General features: G+C 38.1%; 1 protein-coding gene across 4 annotated transcripts in view; it reads right to left on the bottom strand.

Annotated features, from left to right (window-relative positions):
• lrp4 (low density lipoprotein receptor-related protein 4) overlaps positions 1 to 12,725 on the bottom strand; it is an 81,606-nt gene that overhangs the window by 20,752 nt on the left and 48,129 nt on the right. For all 4 annotated transcript variants that reach the window (XM_059539174.1, XM_059539183.1, XM_059539199.1 and 1 more), the window contains exons 13-21: positions 12,386 to 12,542; positions 9,405 to 9,622; positions 4,025 to 4,201; positions 3,230 to 3,355; positions 2,661 to 2,869; positions 2,277 to 2,358; positions 1,837 to 1,942; positions 575 to 776; positions 311 to 500 (exon numbers count right to left, since the gene is read on the bottom strand). In XM_059539174.1, the coding sequence (XP_059395157.1) occupies positions 311 to 500; positions 575 to 776; positions 1,837 to 1,942; positions 2,277 to 2,358; positions 2,661 to 2,869; positions 3,230 to 3,355; positions 4,025 to 4,201; positions 9,405 to 9,622; positions 12,386 to 12,542 (1,467 nt within the window). The remainder of the gene's footprint in view (positions 1 to 310; positions 501 to 574; positions 777 to 1,836; positions 1,943 to 2,276; positions 2,359 to 2,660; positions 2,870 to 3,229; positions 3,356 to 4,024; positions 4,202 to 9,404; positions 9,623 to 12,385; positions 12,543 to 12,725) is intronic.

Here is a 12,725-nt window from a genome sequence, read left to right as displayed (position 1 = left end):
AATAGATTATTAAAACGATGATTTAAAATGCACTTTAAATTAAAACTTTTCAGTTGACATTATTACAAAGGGCACTTTTTTCAAAGTGTACTTAAGTGCGTTAAGAAACAGTCACCCAAATGTCTCTTTAAGTCACTTAAGTGGCCTTTTATTTTAATAACAGAAAATCTGTGGTTGTTGTTTTAAAGTGAACTCATTATAAAGCACCCAAAGGCTACACTGACAAAGCTACAATATGTCCAAACTGTATATCGTATTTGCCACCAGTATCATTAATACACAACAGAGACAGTCTCCGGTGATGTTTTACCTGTAGTTCTGTGATGGTGGAACATGTGAATGTCCATGAGGTTTTCAAGGTTTTCTGCAAGAGTTCTTCGGTCCAAACCAGTGAGCTTGTCTGCACTTTGGATGCTCTTGGATTGCCAGTCGGTCCAATAAATTCTGTCTTCATGGAGCGTCAACCCAAACGGATGAGGCAACTGAGTGCCAATCAACACCTTCAATGGATAAGAATGAATAAATATCTAACCTTAGAGGGAATAAACTGCAAATAAGTTTAACTTGTGTCTACCTGTCTGCCTGATCCATCGAAGTTGCCATACTCAATGGTCTTAATGCTAGCATCGGCCCAGTACAGCCGCTCAGTACTATAGTCTATTGCCAATCCATTAGGCCAGGTCAGGTTTGTTGAGATGATAACTGTACGGTTGGATGCGTCCATTCCAGCACGCTCAATTTTAGGATTGGCACCCCAGTCTGTCCAGTACATTAATCTATTGTGAGGCAAAACAAAGCGGTTATGTATCATTTCTTTATATTATGTAAACCTCTACAGCTACTACTACTTGTAATACTGTCAAACAGTATATAAAGCATTCTCCATTTATATTGGCACCTTTGATAAAAAGGCTAAGATTTTTACTTTAAGTCTGAAAAGGAAAATAGTGCATCTCAAAAATGAAAACTCCATCATCAGCCTGTATGAGTTTCTTATGTTGAACATAAAAGATGTTTTGAAGAATGCTGGTAATCAAACGGTTGATGGTCCCCATTGACTTCAATAGTAAAAAAAAAAAGCGTCTGCTAAATACAGAAATAGTATTTATTTCCTTACTACAGAAGACAATGGGTGCTAACAACTGTTTGCTTCTTCAAAATATCTGTGTATGTGTGTGTGTTCAACATAAGAAATAAACGGACATAAACTGAAACTGAGTAAATAAAAATATTTCATTTTTGTGGTGAACTATTCCTTTAAGTATCATTCAAAATATTCACAAAAATGTAACCTTTAATTTACGTACATTTTGTACAATTTCAAGAATATTGTGTCACTATTATTGCAACCTAATTTTTTATTTTAAGTTTTAAAATGTTTAGATCATTCCCGTAGCTCAAAAAGTAGGTCATGGGTTCGAATCCCAGGGAAAGAAAGAATAGATAAAGTGCAAACCTTAAATGCAATGCAAGTCGCTTAGGAAGAATCTGCTAAATGTATTATTTTTGTCGAAAAAAAAAATATATATATATATATATATATTTGCACGGTTAACACTCAACAGGTAAAAAAAAAAAAAAAAAACCTTAACTTGCTGATTCACTGGGATTTAAAACAGAGGTTACTTCCTATACTTATTAATAACCATAGGAAGGACCCAATAAAGTAATGAGGTGTGACAAAAGACTGTTGACTCGCACAAATCAGCAATTAGCTCTGTTGTTGAAAACGCCCCTTTTCCATTATTAATAAGACCGTTTGATGGTCAGACGGGCACAAATATATAAGTCATATAAAACCATCTGCATTTGTAAAGGACACTGTATAACACCTACCCTCCGATCGGGTCAACGACAATGTCCCGGGGACGGTCGAGGTTCTCCCAGATCAGAACTGTGCGCATGCTTCCATTCGTGTTTGAAACTTCAATCCGATCTGTGCCTAAAAGAGTTATGAAAACAAGTATTTTCTAAATAACACTGGAAAAACTGAATATCTAGTTGGCATGAAACTCCAGACTGCAGCACAAGCCTGTCACTGCTCTTCTAGCATGAGACTCAGAGTATACTGTAGTTACACTACCAGCATCTACATTCAATGAATTAAGAAAACGGAGTGAGAAGAGGCAAGGGAGAACTAAACAAATGATTTGTCTTGTAGTGTGTGTCTTTGGTTTTAAATGGAATAAAAACAATGGAAATTATTACATGAAAATAGGCATACACTGTAGATCTGGGGCTAGGAACTGAAAGATGAATTAATAATAGATCAGTACCTGCATCAGTCCAGTATAGTTTGTGTGTAAGCCAATCGATGGCTAGACCTGCAGGGCTTTCCAAACTGGTGTCCACCACAACCTGCAAGCAACATGAATATCATCTGTCATATTACATGACAGTACAGTACAACTACCTACTACATAAGGGAGGATTTTTTTTTGGTGTTTGCTAGTTTGTTTTTCCAGAGGTCAGTGTTTTACACATTTCTCCTTATAATATTCTAGTTTATTAATAATTCATACACTAGATACCCAACAGTTATGGCATGAAAAGACCTGTGTGTGTGTGTGTTTTTTTCTTTTTTTTACACAACACTGCCCAACAGTGTCAATCTGATCTTAAAATCTGATCTTTGTGTCTCAGGCTAAATTCCTGCTAACCTCCTGTTTGCTTCCATCCCATTTTGCTCTGTTGATGGAATCAGTGGTGACATCAGTCCAGTATATATAATGCTCACTAGAGTCCCAGTCCAGGGCCACTGCGTTTCGAATATCAGCCAGTGGAATGACGTCGTCCAGCTTGTCTTCACTGTCAAAGCTGATTCGACGGATGTCCGTCCTTCGGGTAAAAAGCAGGAACTTGTCAAGACCTGATCAAAGACCAAAGGTCTCCTGTCAGTTCTTCAGATTTAAGAAGTTTATGAGTACATACATGTCACAAAATCAGAAATTTGTTCAATGTGAAAAGAAAAATTACAAATATAGCTTGATTTGTTAAATAAATTATGTGACCCTGGACCACAAAACCAGTCATAAGGGTCAATTTTTTTAAATGGAGATTTCTACAGTACATCATCTGAAAGCTGAATAAATAAGCTTTCCATTAATGTTTGTTATGATAGGACAAAAATACCCTTACCCTGTACCCTTAAGGTGAAGGGATACTGTTGTAGCACGAAAGTAGGATAAATATAAATCATGGATAAATAACTAAAACAAGCAGTACTCACTCTGGGCACAGTTATAGTGGTCCACCTTTTTAAAGCCAGTAGGACACGCACAGGTATAGGTCTTATTGCTTGGAAGACACAGGTGACTGCAGCCTCCATTATTGCTCCCACAGTGGTTTCTCCCACCTAAACATAAAAAGAGAAAAAAAAAAATAATGCTTTAAAAATTACCATAATTGACACCGGGTCAGTGGAAAAACATGACTGTGGCAACATTGCTGCATAAATCATGTTGCTTCATGCTCATTTCGTAATACTTTCAAAATGAAATGACCAGTGGGAGGCACTAAAAGCATGTTCAGTTTTATCAGAATCAGATTAACATGGATTTAGCAATGTTTTATGTTATTTGTGGTAAATATAGTAATAAAAGGTTAGTACTTTTTCATGTTTAAAAATGACCTTACATGAAACCTAACCGGATAGTTAGACTAGTTTCCAAATGTGCCACATCTCAAGTTCAATGTTGCACCGGGTGCACGATCAAGCAAGTTTACTACATCAGCGAAGCCAAATATGGAGCTGGCTTTATGGTGAAAACATCAAAATGTATTAATTTACACATCATGCGCTATGGTTAAAGCTCACAACATAGTATTGTCCAAGGAATTAAAATAAGCCTTTATTAATGAATAATCTACCACTGTAATCATAATTTGTGTGAAACGGAATGAAGTGGTTGGGGGAGGGGGGGGTGGCATCAATAAGCCTAGGTTGCATTTAGTTAAATTTTATTTGCATTTGTAAACCTTGTATACTATACTACGAGTAATAGGGATTTTATGATTAGTTAACCTGCAGGCTGTCTCTGTGGGTGCAGGGTGTGGATGTCCATGGGAAAGTGCAGCTTGTTTCGGATGACCTCTTGGTTCTTGCCAGTAAACTTGTTTGCACTGTTGATACTCTTGGTGTGCCAGTCAGTCCAGTACAGACTGTCTTCAAACACCGTGATGGCAAAAGGATGTGGAAGACCTGGCAGAGGGAAAAGTTCACATATATATATATATATATATATTCAGACTCTGTACTCTAAAATGCATTCATATTGTGTAAAACATAATGATTAACAACAGCAGTACAAAGCTCAAGCAGTTCCAGTCCTTAATTATGATGCATTCTAAGCTGTTGCAAAATACTCCATAAACACAGCTGTGACATCATTAAATGTGCCAAGCACGTGTCTGTGTCTAATAACAACCATCATTAATACTTTAGCAGCTAAACTTCTGCAGTAATATCAAATTAAAAGTTTGACTTGAGTGGATTTTTAATCAAGATTATTTTGTCGTGCTTAAAAGAACACTATTTTTAATGTTGACTAAAATATTAAAGCTCATGTAAAGTACTTGATCTTATTTTTGACTGTAATGTGTTATTCAATATAATTTTTTTAAAGGTAATATCTTTTAATGTATCTTTTAAAATGCAAATTCATCAATACAAATGTGTACTTACAAATACATTTAAATACATGACATTCAGGTTTCAGTAAGAAATTTTAGTTAACCATAAATGCTTGTCGGCACATTCAGCAGTACTTTAACCTTATTTCAAAGGCTACAGTTAGTAACTATGAAATTACATAAAGACATACGTATAATTAAGTCCTACTTAAAAAAAAAAAAAAGCACTCAAAAGTCTAACTGCATTTAATATACATATTTAACTGTAATTAACATGCAAGTGCCTGAAAACATTACATTCCTTTCACACTTTATTTCCATAAAAAGTACTCTTTTTGAAAGTATGCTTAAGCTTACTTCTTTTTCACAAGGCTCTGTTGGGATTTTGGATGAAATTTGAAAAGAAAACATCAAATTTGTATATAAAGCAGACTGGCAGAGGTAAACTACTTTCAAACCACTAATTAGCTACTTTCCATCCTTCAGGGATTAGAAATCTTTCCCTCCGAGTAACAGTCTATTTGAGGTGGGGGAGGGGGAGTTCACTGCAGATGGTCGGAACATTTATGATTTTCTCAAAGCTGGTTAGGACATGCTCCTAAAAACCCCAATGAAATAGAAAAAAAAAAAAAAAAAAAACACGGTTTATGCTACAGTGCCATATAGAACATCGTTTATGGATGTAACCATGGTTTCCTGAGAATGGAAATTCGAACTGTGTCCTCTAGAGGTCGCTATGGGGGAATGCCTTCAGCGTGACCGTTGTCTGAAGCATACATCTAAACACGACAATAACATTGGCCGGCAACAGCCTATTATGTCATTACCTGGCACGTTCACAGTATAAAAGGGCGCCTGGAGAACACGTCATCCTCTACATTCATCTACACTGACCATTTATGTTAGCGATAAGCTAAGCACGACTAGGAGGGCATGTTCTCTCGCCAGAGGCTTTGCTCTGATACCCTCAGTTTCACAACATTTCGCGTGTTGTGTGTGGTAAAGAGCAAGCGCGTTAAGCTCTCGAGGGAGTTCAATGCAATCTGCATTCATTGCTTTTTTTCTTGTGAGGGATAAGCATGAATTGAATGCCATCAACTCATGAGGAGAGGGCTTGTGCTTCACAATTTACCCAAGTTCGTATAGCTTTTGCATGAGTGCGTTTGCTTCTTGCGAGAATAGCAACGCATTCACGGCAGCCGTTTCCATTCTCACTTGATTTCCAAAGTAATCTAGCATGTGGGCAGAGTGTGTTTAGCTCCTGCGGGAGTTAAATGCATGCTGCATGTTTCTGTTGCGCAGAGAATTCTCTGCCCATTGGCCACGTTACATGGTTGATGGGCAGAACATGGAAAGCATCTGACTGGAAAATCTTTCCTATCAGTGATTTCCTTCTGGTTATATAGGTATTGTATGATGTTGATATCTATCTGCAGTTGTTAGATGATTTATATCATGTCCTTATCAGATAACCACATTATACTGCACTCCGGGAGCCTATTTCTGAAACCTTTACTTTCATTCAGGGTTGTATGACTCTCTGTTCTCAAGTGTTGGCTTGCAAGCCTCCTTGATGCTTGGCCCTGAACTGAGCTGGTGCTCTTGTACCCAAAGTTGGGTGTGGTCATGCTGTCTGGGGCTGGAGGCGAGACTTAAGGTAGGTGATCCAGATGAGGCATTCCCAACACCTTCGTAGGCACCGGAGTAAACCTTGAAACATCTACTTACCTCCCTCTGAGGGTATTAAACATCTGCTCTCATCTTCCTTCCCTTCATTTCCATAAAACCACCCACCTGATGAGGTTAGGTAGGGGCCTCCTGCGCTTGCATTGCAGTCTCTCATGCTGGACCTATGATGTTTTTAGCCCTGTATCTTTGGCTTCATGTTTACTGGACCATGCAACCAAGTCGCTGGGCCACTGCGAGATCCTCCCTAGTTGGTTAGGAGTGAGATGCATTTCTGCGAAAACCTTTCCTGAGTGCTCTGGCTCTGAAGAGCAGTAGCTCTTCATGCATGAAAGGGGTTATTGGGTCCCGTTGTTTCTACAGGTTCTCTTTGGGTCTGGTTAAACGGGATCCATGCTATCGAGATAGAGAGACTCTCATTGGGCCCTTCTAGACTGCCCCTTCAAATTTAGCACTGCTTTCTGCTCGAGCTGAGAAATGCTCCCCTCACTTTGAGGGTTATCTATGAGCGTATCGCTCCCACTTTGCGGGCCCACCTCAGCTTGTGAGCCAAGAGCACTGCTCCCGAGAACTCCATATGCAACAATACTGAGTTGTTAGGCAAGTCCCTGTTGCCTCCTTGGTCAGTTGCCTCTATGCTAGGACCCTGTTATTCCCTGTTGGAATGCGTGATCCCTTTTTAAGATGGATCCCATTTCTGGTCAATCTGCTCCCCGGACATGGCTGTGCTCCCCTCACTGCGGGAGGGTGTTTTATGAGCTCACCGGCCCTGGGTAGCTTATGTGAGTCCATCTCACTACTTGAGAGCTAGGTACTTTGCCCCTGGGCTATTGCTCGCTTTGGTTAAGCTGAGTTCCTCCCTCTTAGCCAAGGGACGAGCCCTCTGCTCTTTGAGCTCTGTGACAGTGACATCAGATATTTTGGCCGCTTGCTGCTTCCCTGATTAGAAGGGGATAATGTCACTGAAAGCCATCAAGGCGTCCTTGGGACAAATCCCATTGCTATAATAGAGTTGGTACTTAGCGTTCAACGTGGTTTTTGGCATGCACTCCCCATGGTGGCATAGGTATACCATTCCCCATAGCAACCTATAGAGGACACAGTTTGAAGTTCCCTCGATAGGGGGCATCTCATGTTATATATGTAATCATGTTTCCTTAAGAAGGGAACGAGACATTGCATCTTTTGGTTCCCTTGCCATGCTTTGGACGCAAGCTTCAGACAAAGAAGCGGATGACATGTACTCCCGGCACCCTTTTATACTGTAATCATGCTGGGAAATGACATCATAGGCTGTCGCCGGCCAAAGTTATTGTCGTGTTTAGATGTATGCTTCAGACACCTGTCATGCAGAAGGCGTTACCCCATAGCAACCTCTAGACGATGCAGTGTCTCATTTCATTCTCAAGAAATCATGACTGAGATGTTCTGTATGGCACTGTTGCACAAACCCGTTTTTTTGGAACCTTCATTTTTAATAGTGCATGGAAGCTTTCCATTCCATAAAAGGTTCTTTATAGTGTAAAGATTTTTTAATTAACCAATAAAACAGTTTTTTAAAGAACTGATCACTGGAAGGTTCTATAGGTTCCATAACTCCTCTTCAGTGGCATCACTGAGAAAAAAATCCTTTTAGAACCCTCATTGTAAAAGAGCAGCTTGGGGTTTAATCTGGCTTTTACTTTAAACATGGCCCTCTGCCAGACTATAGGCGTGTAACCACCCTGTCTGTATCTCCCGCCTTTTCGGCACCTTTCACCCTTCCCCAGGTGTACACACACAGCGTGGGGTGGTTTTGTGATCTTATCTTTGTAGAGAAGCAAGGCTAGGTTGGAGTTAGAAGGCTTGTTTGCTTTTTTTCTTCTCTTTTTTATCTTTTGTTCCCAGCTCCACTGCCATCTGCCGTCCCCCTCCTTGCTGGTACCTTCTCTTGTCATCTCAATCATCATTCACTTTTGATCTTTTTTTTTCCAGTCAACATATCTTTTCTCCGTGTGTGCACCCTGGTTTTTTTATAATGCTGGTTGGTGCCTCTCTCCCTAGTAAATCTGTCATTTACCACTGTAAGCAAATCTGTGCTTTAGTTTTTAAGAGCTCGGTTTTCAGGTCTAAATATTCCCCCACCTTTCCCAGGTGCACAGGTATTTTGTTCCTGCAAAACCCTGAGGCTTAGGCTTTCTTTCTAGTGTTCTATTTAGAAAGACCGTTGGTTGCACTCCATCACAAATCTGACATAAAACTGAATTTATTCATCAGACACTCCTGACTAAAATACTACAGAATGCTACAGGGGAAAAATCTGACCTTTAACTTATCTATCTTTGCAAATCTGTGAAGCTGTTGAAAAACTGTATCGATAATAGAATGAATGTGCAATGTTTTAAAATAACAAAAACATTTTTAAATAATTTGTCCGTAAGATGAATTGAGATGTCGTAAACCCTTTTTTCTGAAAAAATTACTACAAATTGTTAGTTAACCTGCATTTTAAAAATGTAATTTAAATTAGATTTTTGTAAAATTAAACAGACCTAGTTTATTCTATATATTTCTATACACACACACACACAAAGCAAATGGAATAGTTAAGATTATTTTACTGTTTTTTAAGTCTCTTCTGCTCACCAGGGATGTATTTTTTCATTATTTCAGTAATCACTAATAATGTGATATATTACAATTTCAAATAACTTTTATATTTGAATATATAGTAAAATATAATTTATTTTTGTGATGCAAAGCTGTATTTTCAGCATCATTCCTCCAGTCTTCAGTGATTTATATTTCAAATAAATGCTGTTCTTTTACTTTATTGACCAAAGAATCCTGAAAAATAACATCCATCACGGTTTCCATAAAATATAAAGCAGCACAACTATTTTCAACATTGATAATAATCAGAAATGTTTCTTGAGCAGCAAATCATCATATTAGAATGATTTCTGAAGGATCATGTGACACTGAAGACTGCAGTAATTATGCTGAAAATTCAGCTTTCATCTCAGCTATAAATTACATATTGTATTTATGATCAAATCAATACAGCCTTTGCGAGCATAAGAGAAATTAAAGAATTTATTTTTTACCTTGGCTGATGACAGCCTTTCTGTTCTTCCCATCCAGGTCAGCTCTTTCAATGACGTGGTGTTTGGCGTCCACCCAGTACATACGGTGACTGGCGTAGTCAATGGTAAGTCCATTTGGCCAGAAGAGGTGCGTATCCGCAATTATTTTGCGATTAGAGCCATCCATGTTGGCATATTCAATGCATGGCATATTTCCCCAATCGGTCCAGTAAATCTTCCTAAAGAGAGTATAAGCAATTAGAAATGCTTATATTATTATCCAGCCATGGATACAACAAAGCAAACAATTATTGTTCTTTTTGATAACAACATAACATTGGATAGAGATCTTTCTCACATCTTTGACAGAATTTATTGTCCACTCTTTATTTAGGTTAATAAAATAAGTGCTTTTGAAGAACAGTGCCATGCATTTTATCCATCAGTAAAATGGATAGGGCTTTTTTCCAAGGCTTATTATTTCTCACATACAGCTAGATCTGCATGCATCTGTGCGTAAGAATCAGTGGACACACAGCCGGTCGAAAACAAGGGCTAAATCTTGTTCCTCTATGACAAAGAGCCATGATGAGCGTCGGCTGCAACTCAAGCCTTGTGACAGTCCCTGGATGAAATTTTTGCCCAGCCTTTGTGATTAGAAGCAAATTGAGTTATGAAGTTTAGCCAGAAGTCACCAGAATGGTTTCATGCTCTGCTTACCATTGCTTATTACAGAACAACAACAACTGGTCACAAGAGAGGATTTTCCCAATGCAAAAGAACAAAGAGGTTCCAGTGACAATTTTCAGTGCTTCAAATCATAAAATGTACAGAATTTGCATGCACATAAAATAAAGGGGTCCAAAAATTAGTAAAGAATCTGATGTCGGTTTTAAAAGAGAGGTACACTTAAAAGTATTTATTTTAAAGTACAACCCGAATTCCGGAAAAGTTGGGACGTTTTTTAAATTTTAATAAAATGAAAACTAAAAGACTTTCAGATCACATGAGCCAATATTTTATTCACAATAGAACATAGATAACATAGCAAATGTTTAAACTGAGAAAGTTTACAATTTTATGCACAAAATGAGCTCATTTCAATTTTGATTTCTGCTACAGGTCTCAAAATAGTTGGGACGGGGCATGTTTACCATGGTGTAGCATCTCCTTTTCTTTTCAAAACAGTTTGAAGACGTCTGGGCATTGAGGCTATGAGTTGCTGGAGTTTTGCTGTTGGAATTTGGTCCCATTCTTGCCTTATATAGATTTCCAGCTGCTGAAGAGTTCGTGGTCGTCTTTGACGTATTTTTCGTTTAATGATGCGCCAAATGTTCTCTATAGGTGAAAGATCTGGACTGCAGGCAGGCCAGGTTAGCACCCGGACTCTTCTACGACGAAGCCATGCTGTTGTTATAGCTGCAGTATGTGGTTTTGCATTGTCCTGCTGAAATAAACAAGGCCTTCCCTGAAATAGACGTTGTTTGGAGGGAAGCATATGTTGCTCTAAAACCTTTATATACCTTTCAGCATTCACAGAGCCTTCCAAAACATGCAAGCTGCCCATACCGTATGCACTTATGCACCCCCATACCATCAGAGATGCTGGCTTTTGAACTGAACGCTGATAACATGCTGGAAGGTCTCCCTCCTCTTTAGCCCGGAGGACACGGCGTCCGTGATTTCCAACAAGAATGTCAAATTTGGACTCGTCTGACCATAAAACACTATTCCACTTTGAAATAGTCCATTTTAAATGAGCCTTGGCCCACAGGACACGACGGCGCTTCTGGACCATGTTCACATATGGCTTCCTTTTTGCATGATAGAGCTTTAGTTGGCATCTGCTGATGGCACGGCGGATTGTGTTTACCGACAGTGGTTTCTGAAAGTATTCCTGGGCCCATTTAGTAATGTCATTGACACAATCATGCCGATGAGTGATGCAGTGTCGTCTGAGAGCCCGAAGACCACGGGCATCCAATAAAGGTCTCCGGCCTTGTCCCTTACGCACAGAGATTTCTCCAGTTTCTCTGAATCTTTTGATGATGTTATGCACTGTAGATGATGAGATTTGCAAAGCCTTTGCAATTTGACGTTGAGGAACATTGTTTTTAAAGTTTTCCACAATTTTTTTACGCAGTCTTTCACAGATTGGAGAGCCTCTGCCCATCTTTACTTCTGAGAGAGTTTATGATAAAGTGTTGTGTTTAAAAAATATGTTGAGAATTGGACATTTGTAATTATGAAGTTGTACTTTAGTATGTTTAAAATATGTTTTATGTAAAACTGAATGACACACTACAGCTGAAATGACAATCAAGTGCTTTACATGTGCTTTGGTATGTCATTTAAAATCAGAATAAGTGTACTTTAAAGCACAACCAAACAGTATTAAAACAATTATTTAAAATGTACTAACATTTTCATGTAAAAGTTTTCATGTGACATTATAAAGGTATTTTTTAAAAGTGTACTTGTGTGTGTTAAGAAAGTGTCTTTAAGTCACTTAAGTGGTCTATTATTCATATGAAAATATCTTCAAGCACAGATTATAAAAATATACAATAACACTTTATTTTAAGGTGTTCTTGTTACACGTTACATGTACGTACTACTATAATATCAATAAATTACGCATAATTACATGCAAGTAACACTAAGCCAAATCCTAATCCTAACCATATAGTAAATACATGTAGTTACTTAATAACAGTGCTTTAATATATAATTACACTGTAACAAAGGCACCTTAAAAAAGAAAGTGCAACAAAAAAAACTTTTAATATTTAAAGTATACACATTCAATAATACATTGCACTTCTTTTCCTCGAGGGGTACTATGAAAATACTGTAACTCTTAGAACACAAGACTTCCTACCCAGTCCAAAATCAGTATTGAGTATTAACTGTGAAAAGACTGTGCTGAAAACCCTTCTGAAAAACCGCATTATTTGCAAATTATAGTATTATTCAAATGAAACAACAGTCAGAATATTTACCCTTCCATGGGGTGCACAGCGATGGCACGGGGTTTCTCCATCCTCTGCCATAAAAGCACTTTACGCTGTGTGCCGTCCAGATTGGCCACTTCGATACGAGACGTCCCTGAGTCAGTCCAGTAGAGCTTATTATGAATCCAGTCTATGGCCAGACCACCTACGAATAATAATACGGGGAAAAAACTATTATTGCTTCTACACGTTATGTATTATCCTTGTTTCCTTGCCAAAGCATTAAATTTACATTTGACATCCCTAATCTATCATTTAGTTAAAAATCACTCTGTAATACATGTTTTAGACATATATATATATATATATATATATATATATATATATA

Source organism: Carassius carassius, chromosome 3, assembly GCF_963082965.1.
Source record: "Carassius carassius chromosome 3, fCarCar2.1, whole genome shotgun sequence".
In the NCBI taxonomy this organism is placed as follows: Eukaryota; Metazoa; Chordata; class Actinopteri; order Cypriniformes; family Cyprinidae; genus Carassius; species Carassius carassius.
Note: the sequence above shows the minus strand (reverse complement) of the source record. Positions and strands in the feature narration are given on the sequence as shown.